This window comes from Herpailurus yagouaroundi, unplaced genomic scaffold, assembly GCF_014898765.1.
Source record: "Herpailurus yagouaroundi ecotype Mexico unplaced genomic scaffold, PumYag 165, whole genome shotgun sequence".
Taxonomy (NCBI): domain Eukaryota; kingdom Metazoa; phylum Chordata; class Mammalia; order Carnivora; family Felidae; genus Herpailurus; species Herpailurus yagouaroundi.
Genome location: NW_024412406.1, coordinates 22,603,844 through 22,620,113, shown reverse-complemented (window position 1 = coordinate 22,620,113; position 16,270 = coordinate 22,603,844). Strand labels below are relative to the sequence as shown.

Below are 16,270 nucleotides of genomic sequence, written 5' to 3'. Positions count from 1 at the left end.
TCCTCGCTGATGAACCAAATGATAAAACTTCAACCAAAATTCTCCCCTGTTCAAGCAGAAATGAGCACTGTTTAAGTCATTAGAAAGGTTGCATTTTTGTCCTGCTAATGACTCTGGAACTGTTAATTTGTGACTTGTAGATATATGGAAAATTTAAATACTTGATGTGCTTTAAGGAATAATCCCCTCTGCAGAATTGAAGTGACTTGTTTGAGTAAATATCATGTGGTTTGGATGGGATATATTAATTTTCATTCAGTTGATAGTGCTTCAGCAGGCATACACAGCAGGTTTGGGTGTTGCAAATTATAATTAGCTCTATTATTCAGAGCTACTTAGACTATGCATTATGTAGGACATTGCTTTTTCTTTCTGCTTTGCCCACTTCACAGCTTTTTCTTTTCTCGTTACCCTTAAAAGGTAGGTACCCACAGTTAGAAATAGGTATTGTTACCATTTATGGACAGCCATGTTTGTTTTATCATAGGAGATTAAAATTCACTTTAAGTGTATATGGGGGTGGAATATTTGTTGAGTTGGTGAATTTTAGGATGGAGAAGATGAATGGAAAATTTCTCTGGAAGGGGAAACATGCCTTGAGGTGTGATTTACAGTAAAGAAGAGATGAGCTCATTGAATTGCTTGTACATTACTGGTATTTTTCATAAAGGGCGATAAAAAATAATTAGAACATTGCAAACCTTAGCAGGTACTGACTTCTTAAACTGCTAATGTTCTTGGAATAGTTACTTTTGTTATCAGCTTTATGAACATTGGGGGAAAAGTGTGGCAAATAGAAACAAAAGGAAATTTGAGATCTTCCTGTGGATTCTAGCTATGTCTGCTGGTCTGTGTCCTGTTACCATGAATAATTGAAGGAGTAGCTGTAAGAAGGTACCTTTATCTCCCCCTGGCAGCACCGTAGAAATCTGCGGTGAGCTCTCAGAGCCTACCCTACATGGTGCTGACACATAGTGGGGACTCAGATAATGTTTTTCAAAGTCGTTGACCTCATCGCTGCAGCCTGAGAAGCATGACCCGTTGTGATGGAGTCATGCAGACGCAGAGCTCATCTGGCAGAGCCTCTGTAATTCACCTCATGTCTAATCGGGATGGCTCGGGCACGTATGTTGTTCTAAACTCAAATTCATATGTGTTAGACATATGGGATATGGAAAGGGATGTAGTTGATACTTGTGTTTGAATTCTGAGGTAGATTTAAGCATGGACTTTTGGAGCGCCTGGATGATTCAGTTGGCTGAGCGTCCAACTCTTGACCTCAGCTCAGGCAATGATCCCAGGGTTGTAATCGAGCCCCATGTCGGGCTCCACCCTGAGTGTGGAGACTGCTTGGGATTCTGTCTCCCTCTCCCTCTGTCTCTGCCCTCTCCTCCACTGGCACACACACTCTCTCCCTTTTTGTTTAAAAAAAAAAAAAAAAAAAAAAAGGACTTTTGGATTGTACAATGGTTAATTCTTTTGTCTTCCACATTTAGCCTGTCTTGTAGCCCTGTCTGCTTGGAGGCATCTGTCCTTGGGGAATAATTCAAAGCCTTTTTGTAGCAGAAGGTCAAAAACAGTTGTAAAAGTGAATTCTGGCTGTATTCCCTGAAATTCTTTATTTTTCTTTAAGTTAACTCATGATATGTTTTCTTAAGAGCTTATTTTAAATTCCAGGGTATTTGTTTTAATCCTCTTTAGCTGAACCCACCACCACCAAGAACAACAACAAATAGTATGTTAAGCAGGCAAAACTCTTCATCGCATTTGTCATGTCCTATTTTCTCCCAAGGTGAACTATGATTTGGTATCTCTGCTAGAGTATACAGTAGGTTGAGTCACAAGTAGGAAGTGATTCATACCTTGCTTATTGATATCTTTATCAAGGTGCTTTGTCTTTCTGCTGTAAATTATTCAACTTATTATTTTCCCTTTTGGCACTATAGTTTAGCTTTGTTTTCCAGTGTGACTGCTTAATTTAGTAATAGAATGCTTGGGAAAGGTCATTCATTATTTTAGGCTACAGGATTATCATTTACTGGACTGCTATTCTAGAATCCAGGTGGCCAGAAGAGTCAGTTTATTGCCCGGTTGAGGTTTTGGGTTCCTGTGAGTGATGGGAACAAGTATGGCTTAATATGTGGAACTTAAAATTTCACATGAATAATAAGGATTTTCATAGGCTAGCTTTAGAGTCTAATGAAAAGATAAACACAGCTCTCTAAAATTTTCTATTGAGGGGCGCCTGGGGGCTCAGTCGGTTAAGCGTCTGACTCTTGATTTCAGCTCAGGTCATGATCTCATGGTTTTGTGAGATAGAGCCCCGTGTCAGGCTCTGCACTGACAAGGAGAAGCCTGCTTGGGATTCTCTCTGTCCCCCCCCCCCCCCCCCCCCCCCATAAATAAATAAACTTAAAAAAAAATAGTCTATTGAACACATTAAATTACTTTAGAGGGCTCTCAAATTTGAGGGCTTTAGAGGGCTCAGAAATAAATATTCTGGTTCTTTGTATGTGTGTGTGCACGCGTGTATGGAAATAGTGCTTTGAGTCTGTTATTCATTGGTTATTCCCAATATAGAATGGTATCTGAAAGTTGGGACCTGGGGGTAGTTTGTTGGGGCTGTTTCCACTCCCACCAAAGGCTGGCCAAACTGCCATTTAGTGAATAATTAAAATGGTGTTCCCAAGGGCTTACGTATTCACTTACTTTTGTTAATTGTTTTGCTTTTAGTAAAGCAGAAGAAGTCAGGAGGATTGTATTTATATGAAACAAAGAGTGTAAAACAGCCCTACTCATTGTTCAAGGGGCAAGAAGGTGATCTAATATGTGTGGTCAGGGAATGGAAGAACAGGCTTATAATTTGGGATATCCAAGAGAAATAGGCCCTGATAAGGGCGCCTAGGTGGCTCAGTCGGTTAAGCGTCTGACTTCAGCTCAGGTCACGATCTCACAGTTCGTGTTTGAGCCCTGCATCCGGCTCTGTGCTGACAGCTCAGACAGAGCCTGGAGCCCGCTTTGAGTTCTGTGTCTCCCTCTCTCTCTGCCCCTCCCCTGCCCACATTCTGTTTGTCTGTCTCTCTCTCTCTCAAAAATAAATAAAAAATTAAAAAACAAGGAAAGAGAGAGAGAGAGAGAGAGAGAGAGAGGAAGGAAGGAAGGAAGGAAGGAAGGAAGGAAGGAAGGAAGGAAGGAAGGAAGGAAGGAGCCCCAGTAGGATTCTGTACCGGCGCTCCAAGTGCTACCACACGAGGTCTTGGAACCTAATTGCTTCCTCTCAGCTCTAGACCCTCTCGTTAGGCACCTCCACTGCAGGTTCCTGGAGGAACAGCCAGTCATGACAAGAAAATGGGTATTGATGACCGTCAGAGACACAGACAGTTGATGGCTGTGAGTCAGAGCTTTTTGGCAACAGGATTGAGACGGAATGGAAAGTATCCCTGTTGTTCCAGAGTTAATCCTGTGTGCTTTGGCGCCCACTTAGAAATTATGGGATGGCGAGACTATTTAGAATGAGAGGGAAAAGACTGTATAGGAAGAAAGATTGGGAAGGAGGAAATCAGAAAATAATAGAACCTAGAAATGATAAAGCTTGTCTTTTTACCGTTTCAAAGATACGTAATTTTGAAGCACTCTTTCTGAATTGAAAGAAATGCAGTTAGCTTCAAAAGAGTAAAAGCAGGGGCGCCTGGGTGGCGCAGTCGGTTAAGCGTCCGACTTCAGCCAGGTCACCATCTCGCGGTCCGTGAGTTTGAGCCCCGCGTCAGGCTCTGGGCTGATGGCTCAGAGCCTGGAGCCTGTTTCCGATTCTGTGTCTCCCTCTCTCTCTGCCCCTCCACCATTCATGCTCTGTCTCTCTCTGTCCCAAAAATAAATAAACGTTGAAAAAAAAAAAAGAGTAAAAGCAGTCGACGACACATTTGAATTCCATTCCAGGATTGAAGTTCATGATATGCTATGACCAGTGTCAAAAGGTCCCGGCTCATCTTGGCTTTCCATTTACCCTGGTTGTCTTCTGTCTTGTCTTGGCCTTCCTTTCTATTGGAATCTTCAGTTGACTGCTCTAACATGTGAGCAGAAGGTGCAATATCGGGGCTACAAAAGAGTAAGGCGGGTCCTAGATGGACTGTCACTCGATTGACTCGAATTTATCTCTAAATTAATTCCAGGTTTATGTTGCTGGGTATCTAGCAAACACTCGTTTTCATTTTGGATAACTGAAAGTTTATGGACATTGACGGTGTCCTGAAAAATTGCTTCAAAAGCTGCTTTATGGTTATGACCTTTATAGATGATTAGGTTAGAACCAGCTACTGATGGGCTTTGACCGCACTCTCGAATATCCTACCTTCTAATTGCTGATTTCTAGGCTGGTGGAAAAACGGTTTACAATTTAGGTTTAAGCAACACATGTGAGAGTTTCAAAGAAAAGTTTACGTTCACAGTCTTTGGTGGTAGTTTCAACGTTGGGGATTGAGGGAAATTGTAGCCTCTTTGAGCAGACCCTGTGCCAGCCTGTCATCCAGTAGAAAAGTCTTTGCTCCTTTGTTTGTCCTCTCCCGTGTTCCTACTTGCCTTAATTTTCTTCGCAGCATCTCTGAGGCGGCTTAGCCAAGCGTGACCCTTAAGGCAGGCTCGGGTGCTCTTGTAAGAGTGTAAAAGCAATCCCTAAACATCTATAAGTGGTGTTTACGTTTTATATCCCCGATTTATCTGATCAAATGTTCCAGGAGAAAATTACATACTATGACTTAACAGCCCAAAAGCAAAAGGGGAAAAAAAATATTGAGAGAGATACTTAAAATATCACGTGAGGGCATCTTCCTCACACCCTGCGGAGGGTGGGATCAAGGGAGATGGTCTAGATAGTCTCACCGCTGAACTCTTGGTTTGGCCGATGCATATCACGATTTTAACCTTACCTACGTGTAGTAGTGGGAGTGTTAATTTTATTTGGCTGCTATGTGTGTGAGACATCTTGTCTGAGAGGTTTTAATTGTACCATTGAGTGAAACTAAAACTGGGAATAGTGATGCACTGAAATTACAGCGTAAGAGCAAGGTTTAGTTTTACATGGTTTCTTGTTTGGAGTTATTAACTATATGGAGGAATAAATGTCTTTTAAATATTTTAAAACATTAGAAAACCCACAATGTAAAGTTGCCATGAGGCAGCCAAAAATAATACATATGGCATTCAGGAGAGCAGTTGCTAATTGGCTGCTGCCTGAGAAAATGGTACACTTGGCGTCTACTTAACACTGTGGGTTTGGCACAGAGCCAGATTTGGGGTCAGGTTGTTGTGAATGAAGCTGCATGTGGTTAGGGAGGAGTTAAAATGATTCATGTCTCAGAAGCTGTAGCACATCGAGTAGCACGCACGGGCCGAAGCGCGTCCGTCTTCATCTCACCGGCCTCCTACCGCTCGCGACGTGCTCATCCGTTCGAGAACGTCCACAGCTCGTTGCCCCTGGTTTGTGTTCACGTAGGAGTAAATCATCGTTTTTGGAATATTCTGGTAGCTGGTTTGGAGCATGTGCCTGAACTTTTCTTTTGTTGCAGAAGGACTCTGGAGAGGAGATAGAAGTTGAGGAATTCTACGTGAAATACAAAAACTTGTAAGTAAACCGTGATATATATCTATACGTGTGTATATATATTTTTTTAATCGGGGGATATATTTTCAAAGTCCTCAATACGGATTTAAAAAATAACTGCGAATTGGGAAGTCTTGGTGCGGCTTGTTTAGTGCTTTGCAGGCTGTTGCCTCCCAACTTTTGTGTCTTTGAGAATTTTAGGAATTTAATTTTTCTGGGAAACGTGTAATTGGTACAAAAGTCGGCCAACTTTCACGTATAACCAAGAAATCCTTTTTAGAAGGGCTAAAGCCTCACACGATAGTAGAAAAGTGAGCAAAGTGACATTTGCCTGTCCTCTGAGAATGAATCTTACTCTGCGAGGCCACCCTCCCTCCTCTGTCTGGGCGCAAGATGGCCAGGCACTTGAGATGAGATCTCTACTATCAGGCAAAGGCTCTAGAAAATCGTGACATCCCTCACATTTTTGAAATGCAGCAAGCTGTGATTTTGTTTGTCTGTTTTTGTTTAGTGAATTTGAATGGCGTAAGTTTAAAAACGCCTAACTGAAGAACAACACCAGTGAGTGGTTGTTCCGCGTTGTAGATGTAGGGCCAGGCACGTTTTCGGGAGGCGGTGGCACTGTGGGGATCAGGAGTCATCCTGCTGAAGAAGCCTGCAGCCCTTTTCTAACCGAAGTAACACTCGCAGAACAAAGACAGACATCTTCATGGATAACGTAAAAATTAAATGAAAAATTTGTAAGGCAAGGAACTCAAGCATCATACTGATAAGTTTTAGAGTTTAAAAGAGGCTTTGGGGAGTTGCTGTCAAAGCAGCCTAAGAAAATTTAACCGTCCTTTTAGAATATGAAAGCATCAGACCTCACGGTTTCTGTCATTCTCTCTTGTTGCAACTGGCAATGTGTTGATAAACTAATGTAGTTCTGAAGTTCTGTGAGCAACACCTTTCATCAAGTAAAAAGATGAAGAAGTCTCTTGCCATCGTTAGTGTGAGAGGTCAGTGAATTGCAGAGTACAGCAATCAAAAATGCTCGGTCAATATCAGATGGGTGTTGGCATCATTTTATACTCATAGCACGGTGAACGTATGTACACAGGTGGAAATTATACGTATGATGCGATTCCATCTAGTCGTATAAGGAGAGTGTCGGGATAGGTAAGGAGGCAGTAACTAAATGAACCAGAGAGAGTTCCCCGGTAGATTTATCAAATAAAACGTAGAGCAAAGACATTTAAGTACCAATTCCCACAAAATGGCACCGCTGGATAGGCCTCCATCCAAATCAGCATGTGGCAGTGGGGCTTGACGTGCCTGATTCATTCTTGACCAGGAACCACCGCCAGGCCGGGGGGACCTGTCATCCTTCGTTGGCCATGTGAGAGGAGGCAAACATAGTTCTAAAAAAGAGCTTTTCTGTCTGATATTATTGAGTTCTAAGGGAAATTAAAATTTCCATACAATCAACCGTTTCTGTTAACCTTTTAGTTGGACATAATTTCAAATTTACAGAAAAAGTGCAAAAATAGAACAGAGAATGCCTGTTTTCCCTTTTGTAATTGACAAGCGTCTTCTGGAAAGGTATTTTGAGACTATTAGCTATGATCATGGTTGCTGAGTGGTGATTTATTAATTCCATCACCCATTCTAAATTTATTAGTTGGGTTTCCACCGTAAGGAGGGCTTTGACCCTCTTACTCATTTGTTTCTTTACAGCTGTGTAGACTTGTGGGGTCTTATTTTATTCAATGGGCCATAATTCTTTACTATCATATCATTATTTACTTTGCTCACATTATCCCAGATTTGGCCCACAGGAGCCCCTCCAGGCTGGAGCCTGTCTCCTTTTGCCTTGTCCCCATCCTTCTTTGAGCACTTCCTTACTTTCTGGCACCAGAGGATATTCCAGACTCCTCTTACAATTTCTCTTTTTAAGGTTCTCCAAGGAGGCTTGGTTGTGTCTCCTGGAGAACGGCGTTTAGAAACCAAGATGTGAGTGCTCGGTGTGCTCATTGCCGCTGGGAGTCACCGTTTCCGGGGCCTCTCAGTGAATGGGGCTTTGCGGGCCACCTGCATGCGTACATGCATGTACACGCACGTGTGTGCCTATGTATGACATAAACACGTGTTATGTATGCGCGCGCGCGCGCACACACACACACACACACACACACACACTCCTCTGTGTACCTACCTATCTACTTACCTAAAGACAATGAACACCAGCGCCTTTAGAGCGATAGTTGTGGTTTTATAGCAGCAGCACCGTGGGGTTCATCCTCTCCTTTTCCCTTCCAATATTCATGACTCCCTTCTTCAGCCACGAGAAACCCGGCTCTTATTATCCCTAACATATTTGTTTATATGTCAGTCCTATAATATATAGGAAATGTTTTCCAAATTACTAGACCATGTTTCTGGGAAAAAGAAGCGTACCAACTGTAAAGTTCATTTAGTATTTGTTTAGAATTTGTTGTAGTTAGCCAAAGGGTGTAGAAGCTAAGTAAATACTTGGTTCAGAATTTCCTTGGCTTAGTTCTTTTCTTCCTCCTGCCCCCTTTCAGCGTGGTTATGTTATTTATTTGATACTCAGTTGGTCTTTAGTTTCTGTCTGTATTTGTATTCCATTTTAGCTCCTCACCATTCTTGTTGATCTTATTTATTTTCTTTTTTTCAAGTTCATGAAATAGTCACATGGTTCAAAAGTCAGAACTTGTTCAAGAGGATACTCAAAGATGCATCCTTCTCCCTTCCACCCCATTCCTACTTACCTTCTCATTAATCCCAGATTTATCCTTTCTGTAATATTTGGCAGAAACATGTAGAGGGGTGTGTGTGTGTGTGTGTGTGTGTGTGTGTGTGTGTGTGTGTGTGTGTATAAATATATATACATAAAGTATTTTATATGTATAAAATATATGTAACTTTCCCCTTTCTTCCACACAGAAGTAGCAGCTGTTTGTTTTCCTATGCATAAAAATAGCACTTTGGTGTTTAATAATACTGTATTTTGGAAGTTACTCAACATCAATCCATGGGTTCTTCCTCATTCTTTGTTGCTGCTGTGTAGTACTCCAGTGTATGGCTGTATCATAGCTTGTCCAACCAGTTTCCTATGTATGTGGGCATGTAAATGGCTTCTGATATTTTATAGTTACAGACGGTGCTATGGTATATATTCTCTTGTCTGTATATTTTCAAACTGTTGGAGGCATAATTTGAGGGTGAATTCCTAGGAATGGGATTGCTAGATCCCGAGGCAAACATACGTGTAGTTCTGTTAAGTATTGCTAAATTCCCTTCCCTAAGGGTTGTGTCCCTTTGCATTAGCACCCAGAGTGTGCGAGCCCACCTTTCTCCCCGCAACCTTTCCAGTGTAGTGTGGTGGGTTCCCTTTTTGTGAGAAATTCTATTTGGCTTTAGTTGTTTTTTTTTTTTTTTTTTTTAATTGTGAATGAGGTAGAGCATCTTTTCATAAGTTTAATGGCCATTTTTACGTCGTCTTTTGTCAGTTGTGTCTTCGTGTCTTTGCCCATTTTTCTGTTATGCTTCCTTCAATTTTGAAGAGTCCTTTTTATCTGTGGGATATTAGTCCTCTGGGTTAGATGTTGCAGCTATGTTTCCCCCATTTCAGTTGTCCTTTGACTTTATATTTTTATTGCATTGTAAACTTAAACATTTTTTATGTAGTTAGATTTATTAATCTTTCATTGTATTGGATACGATTGATTGATTGATTGATTGATTTTAAGCCATAGCTAGAAAGCTTTTCTCTACCCCCAAATTAAAGAGGAATTTGCCCTGTTTTCCTCCAGTACCTGCATGGTTTCATTTTCTGTGTTGAGGTGCTTAATCCACTTGGTGTTTATTCTTGTGTATGGTGTAAGCACAATGATACTTGGTTGTTCCAGTTTTATTCTTTTCCAAATATTATTGTCCCAGCACCATTATTAAAAAGTCCATCTTTGCCCTAGTGATTTGAGATGTAACCCTTGTCACATACTAAATGTACACATTTATTTAGAACCCTATCTGTGCCCTGTTTTAATCCTTTGGTCTGTCTACTCACGAACCTGTAGCACACTGTTTTACTTACAGAGGCTTTATATCTGGTATAGGTAATATAATATCTGCTATCTCTAGTTTCCCCTCAAAACTTTACTTTTTGTGTTTTCCTGGATGTTCTTGCATGTTTATTTTTATATGTAGTTGAGTATTGACTTGCCTAGCACCTTAAAATGCTTGTTTATATTTTTATTTATATTGTGTTACATTTACAAATTCATGATATATGATGTTGAACCATACTATCTAAAAACTAGGATGTCTAGGGGCACCTGGGTAGCTCAGTAGGTTAAGCATCCGACTTCCACTCAGGTCGCCATCACATGGTTTGCGAGTTCAAGCCCTGCATCAGGCTTTCTGCTGTCAGCGCAGAGCCCGCTTTGGATCCTCTGTCTCCCTCTCTCTCTGCCCCTCCCCTGTGCACTTGCACGTGCTCTCTCTCTCTCTCTCTCTCTCTTTCACTCTCTCTCTCTCTCACTCTCACTCTCACTCACATACATAAATACATACATACATACATAAAAACAAGTATGTTAACTCTATTTCTGTGTTTTTTAAAAAGGTTTTAAATATTTCCATATAATTTTCACATATTTTTTATTAAATGCATTGCTAAGAATTTAATCTTTGTTGATAGTGTAAAAGAAGTTTTCTCTACTGTTAATATCTTCTAACTGGTTATGGTTTATGTAAATGGAAGCTGTTGACATCGGTATGTTAATTTTATATCCTGCTACCTTGCTAACTTATTTCATTTTCTTATTTGAATTAATTTTCTAATTGACTCTCTAGGGTCTTCCTGTTATGCAGTCATATCATCTGCAAATAGAGATAGTTTTACTTCTTACCTTCCATTTATTGGCTACTGCCTTGAATACAGTATTGAATAGGAGTGGAGGTAGTGGGCATCCCCTTTCTGATCTTAGTGGAAAAGCCTGTGGTTTTTCTCCATTTAGTAAGGCAGAGTCCCTGTGCAAAAACTTCAGCCCAGGTTACAAGAGGGAGGGGAAGACTGGAATGCCTGCACCCACCTCACGGCCACACTGGTGGTGCTTTAAAGGCACGTGAGCCTCAGCTTATGCACGTGCCTTTTTCCATCCAATAGTTCGACGAGACTAGATTATTTGTATAGCATTTTTTTCTGATTGTAACAGTATTGCATATTATTTATTGGAAATTGGGAATGTACTTGAAAGTAGAAAAGAAAATACTTGCGGTCTTGCCACCCAGAAATGATCATTGTTAACATTTTGAGGCATTTTCATCTAGCCTGTTTTCTCTGTGTGCATGTGTGTACAGGGTTTATATCAATTCATAGTGTATCAAGGCCTATGTAAAGTCCTCATCTCCCTCAGTCAGTTGCAGGGCTAAATCAGTCCTACCTTTGAAAATGCATATTAGACTTTACATAAATATAAACAATATAATACTTAATGTCACAAGCCTTTTCCGTATCCTTAATCATTTTTGACAGATTTTGTAATCGCTGTAATTTCTTGTAATTTTTTTTTTTTTAATTTTTTTTTTTAAAGTTTATTTATTTTTGGGACAGAGAGAGACAGAGCATGAACGGGGGAGGGGCAGAGAGAGAGGGAGACACAGAATCGGAAACAGGCTCCAAGCCATCAGCCCAGAGCCTGACGCGGGGCTCGAACTCACGGACCGCAAGATCATGACCTGGCTGAAGTCGGACGCTTAACCGACTGCGCCACCCAGGCGCCCCATCGCTGTAATTTCTAAGAGTAGTAGCACCTTGATTTTGAAATAGGTATATATTCACGCGCCTCATTTCTTTTCCATGTCATCACCAGGAAGAGAAATAAGAGGCAGTCGGGGCTATCTGGGGCAGGGAGAGAAGGATGGTACAAAAAAATATTGAAATAACAAACAAACGAATGTCAAAGGTACCATAAAATATTAACTTTATACCTGTGAGTTTTAAGAGGGAGGGTGAGAGTGTTCCCGTTGAGATTAGAGAAAACACCTGTGCTGCAAGCAGGCCATGGTGAGCCTGGAGAGAAGGGGGTCGCTCAGTGCGAGGAACCGGGGAAATAGCAGAGAGTGAAAACTTCACGGGAGCCAAAGGGGCATCACAGCAGAGCTCCTGGAAGGACGCAGAGGGCGGCTGGGAGCGCGCGAACTGATCTGGGGCTGGCTGACGGCCCGTGTGTTCAGAACGCAGGCGATGGTTCTTTTCTCTCCAATTGCTCTCGAAGGACCAAGTTCGGTTTACCTTTGCTGTTTTAAATTCGAATTCTCTTAACTTGATGAAAACCTTTTCTTTCTCAATTAATGATAAAAGACTCAAAATGTAAATTCATAATTAAGGCCACCCTGTAGTGCTAATTGTTTTGTATTGAAGTGTACTCCATTCGCTTATGAAAACAGCTTGTTACCAGGTCCTTTTTTTTTTTTCATGGGAGATAAATAAGAGAGCTGGAGGCTCAGGACTGCAGACAAATTTTAGGCACCGTTACTGATTTTTTTTTCTTATTCTCAAACATGAGTAATTATATTGAATGTTGATCAGTAGCCTCTTTAAGTAAACAGTTTATTTCGTTAATTATTTAGTTGATTTTTGGAATAACAAAAGATTATTTTCTACATGTTTCAAGTATATCATTTTATTCTTTTAGCTCTTATCTTCATTGTCAATGGGCATCTGTAGAAGATCTGGAGAAAGATAAGAGAATTCAGCAAAAGATCAAACGATTTAAGGCAAAGCAGGGCCAGAACAAATTCCTTTCAGAGGTATGAAATACCCAGTTAATTTTCTTAAGTAGCAACCTTATTAAAGTGTTCTGAATTTTGAATTTTAGTTTAGTAAATTACTAAGAAAAACTAGTTTGCCTCATTTGTGCTGTTACTTGCATATTGGTAGCTGGTTATTGCTAAAAAAAAATTTGTAAACAGGAAATTTCTCATTCTTCCTGTTGCTTAGTCTAGAAGATACTGGTCCTTGTGATATTATGTGGAAATATGATGGTATCATTAAAATCTTATAATGAAAATACAGTTAGCAGACAGTGAAAAAAGTAAGCGGATAAAAGTTCTGTTAAGGTTTAGTGAGTTAAAGACTCTGCAGTAAGTATAAAGTAACATTTTTTAGAATGTAAGTTACTTCTGTAAGGGGAAAGTATGTGGCAGATTTCTTTTGTTCAAGTCAATGCCTGATTACAGAGTTTACAAGTGATGTGCTATGGTATAGAAGTTGGCGTAATGTCTTCTGCCTGTCTCCCCTTACCCTAGGTTATCGATGATGAAAAGGTAACCATACCTAGCGCAGGGAAGGAAATCTGCATTTTTTTTTTTTTAAAGGTAGCGCCAAGTCCCCTCCAAAAAGCTCAGTTACATTAAAAGAAATGCTTTTGCAGACTGCTTACTGGCGTCTCTGGACTTTTGCTCACCAGTTTGGTTTCACTTAAGAGTAACCTTCACATTGAAAGATTAAACTTGCTGACTGATTAATTTTCCTCTCCTTAAAGAACTTAACAGCATATAAACTGCAAAGATGTGTGACATTTGATGCAAAATAATACCTGTTTAACAACCTTCAGACCCCCCCCCCCCCCCCCCCTTTGGGACCAGGGGGGGGGGGGATGGAAGAATATTCAGTACTTTTGGGTCATAAAATCCTCATAATCTCAGGTCACAAGTCTGTGTTCTCCTGGAATCTGATTTCCACGCTCCCGACAGGCAGCCCGTAGTTTGTGTTGGATGGGCCTTTGGGTGGTGGTGGTTTTATTGGGCACATGTCTGCATCACCACCTTTACTGATCTGAGTATGTAGCTTCCTCGAAGCACAGTAATTAACACTGAGGGGAATGGAGTTACTCAGATGTGACTCAGTCTTCACCTCTTGGAGAATATTGAAGTGATTTGGGGGGGGGGCGGGGAAGGGCAGTTTCTAAGAAAATACCACGAAATTCTATTTTTTGTGCCCTTCATGCAACTGAAGTCAAATGTTGGTGACATTAGGCAAGTTGAAATCATTAGCTTCCTTTTAGAAAGAGACGCCATATGTTCTGCTGACCTTTTCTATGGATCAGTGTAGGGAGAAGGAAAACATGCGATGGTAGCTTCCCCCCATCCTCCAGTCCTGGTTCTGTTTATTAAACGTATTTGAAATACATTTGCTGGTGTCAGACGCACTTCGGGGATCTGTGCCCGGCTCTAGCTGTGTAGCCTTATCTATTTGGATCTGTCTGTGTGAGTAACCTGTACCACAGTCGAAATACATTATCTTGCTTGGTAACTCAGCAACTAGGAATCTTAAGTTTTGTTCTGAGTGGAAATAGCACTAATTCCAGCCTGAAAAGGTGGTCTAAGGGCCAGCACAAAAGGATAGCAATCCCCTTTCTCTCTTCCTCTTTTACACGCACATGCACACGCACATGCACACACGGGCGCCCTTTCCCGTAGACAGTCCCGGTTTCAGGTGTTCCACGGCTCTGCTGCTTTGGCATTTTTAATTACGACTGCTTTTGCATTCTTTGTTTCACCTTAGGCTTCTTCATAAGCCGCCGCCACTAAAAATCTTTATTCAAACTGGAAACTGCGTCCCACTCATGATGGCACGGATGAGTTGCTGGCAAGGTGGAAGTGTTTAGGAGTAAGGTTAAGGATTTTAACTCATCAGTGAACGCTTCTGTTTAAGGACAAGATGTCTTAAAAGGAGCTTTTAGCATCAGAACCTAGTTTATGGGGAGTTTTAGTGTTGATGTTAGTGTGAATAAGGCATACGTATTGCATACCTGACTCTAGAAGCTTCGAACAGAGCCAGTGCATTCATACGTTAACATTTTAAATACACTGAACGTTTCAGTGGATTTTTTGCCTTACTAATCAACTCTGTGTAAGGGCCCGAGGCATCTGAAACACACTTTTGTATTTCTGATTTTTTTTTTTTTTTCATAATTCAGAGTTCAAAGGCCCCGGACCAGACATTGTAAATGGGCACAGCAGCCCAGGGAATGTTTGTCATCCTTGAGCTGACTGTGACCAAACAGCTTATCTTTCCGACCTGCAGTTTAGGGCATATGAGCGGTGTCTAAGTGACTTCTAATATGTCTCTGCAAAAGGCTTTTAATGCAGTTTTGTTACCGATAAGTTGATCTCTAGGAACACATACTAATGTGTCTTTTGTTTTCTAACTTATCTGTCTCTGGCTTCTCTAAAGTATGATTTAGTCTGTAATTTCCCTTTGAGCCACATTCTATTCTTTTCTATGAGATAACTTTGCAAGCAAGTAGTACTACTTTACTTTTGTGAAGATTGTTAATACGTTGGCTAAATAACCCAATTGTTTAAGCCTCATTTCTTTATCCTTAATATTTTTAGCCAGATGCTCTATATTCAGTGCAAATAAATCATTAGAACACTTAGATTAATGACAAAACTGTATTCCAAGGAGGTACTAACGTTGATTGGCGAAGGCGACCAAACATCCCATACTGTTCACACTAAAATATGAAATTCACTGGTTTCAGTGTTTTTAGCTTTTGAATAGCATTCTGTAAACGATGCTATAAGGCATCAGACAACTCCAGTAGTTACAAGACTCCGAGAGCACTTACTGTGCATAGCCTGGCTTCTTTATTGCAAGCTGTAGTTTCAAGAATGCTAAATGCATTGCATGCCATAAGCCTTTTGGATTGCTCATTAGTGAATTGTAATTTCACACTTCATTTAAAATATTCTTAAACATTCTCTCACAGTAAAAAGGTTTCACACAGTAATTAAAAGACCCAGTTAACAAAGTCTGAGAAGTCTGATTTCCTCATGGGGAATGATTTTGCTAAATTGTAGCATTTCAATTAATATAATAGAATTTGCCAAATATAAATTTTATTTTACTGTGACCCAAAATATTATTGCCTGGTGAAAAGTGAAATAGTGTTTACTCTCAGGAATTAAATAAACATTTTAACTTTTTAATTTTCTTTCCTTTGGCGCAGATTGAAGATGAGCTTTTTAATCCAGATTATGTGGAGGTTGACCGGATAATGGACTTTGCACGAAGCACAGATGAACGGGGAGAGGTGACAGAGATCACTTGTATCAGGGGGCAGTGACTCAGACAGCTTATGTGTGTTTGTGGAGAATGATTATGGGATCCTAGATCTGGTCCTGGTCAGAGCCTTGGATCATGACACAGTTGGTCTAAATTTAACTGAAACTTATTGACTATTAGTTCTATGACTTAATAATGGCGCTAAGTGTGTTCTTTGTTTAGTGTGAGAGCTTTTTAAAAGAAGTCAATTTTCAATATGAAACAAATACATTGGCATTTTGCAGAATTTCAGAATATGACCAATAAAGAAGAATTTAGTACACTTTGGTCTAAACCTGTCATGAAGCACAAATTTCCTATACATAATTAAGAGTGCTCTTAGCAGAATGGAATTTAGTGTTATTTAACATTGTACGTCCTTACTGTGCGTTGATGAACCTCATTTAATGTAGTGCACAGAGAATAATGTAAAGTAATCCTCTTTATGAGATCTTGGCATTCTCATGTTGCTTTGCAAAACTCTGTGAGGTCGTAAAGGACAGTTGATTAGGGCAATAAGAGTGGAGACAAGTCTAGTGCCTTCCCAAGCATGATGT

The 16,270-nt window shown here is 40.4% G+C and overlaps 1 protein-coding gene across 2 annotated transcripts in view; it reads left to right on the top strand.

Moving 5' to 3' along the window:
* CHD7 (chromodomain helicase DNA binding protein 7) overlaps nt 1–16,270 on the top strand; it is a 126,582-nt gene that overhangs the window by 63,328 nt on the left and 46,984 nt on the right. For both annotated transcript variants that reach the window (XM_040487726.1, XM_040487724.1), the window contains exons 6-8: nt 5,562–5,617; nt 12,298–12,412; nt 15,619–15,702. In XM_040487726.1, the coding sequence (XP_040343660.1) occupies nt 5,562–5,617; nt 12,298–12,412; nt 15,619–15,702 (255 nt within the window). The remainder of the gene's footprint in view (nt 1–5,561; nt 5,618–12,297; nt 12,413–15,618; nt 15,703–16,270) is intronic.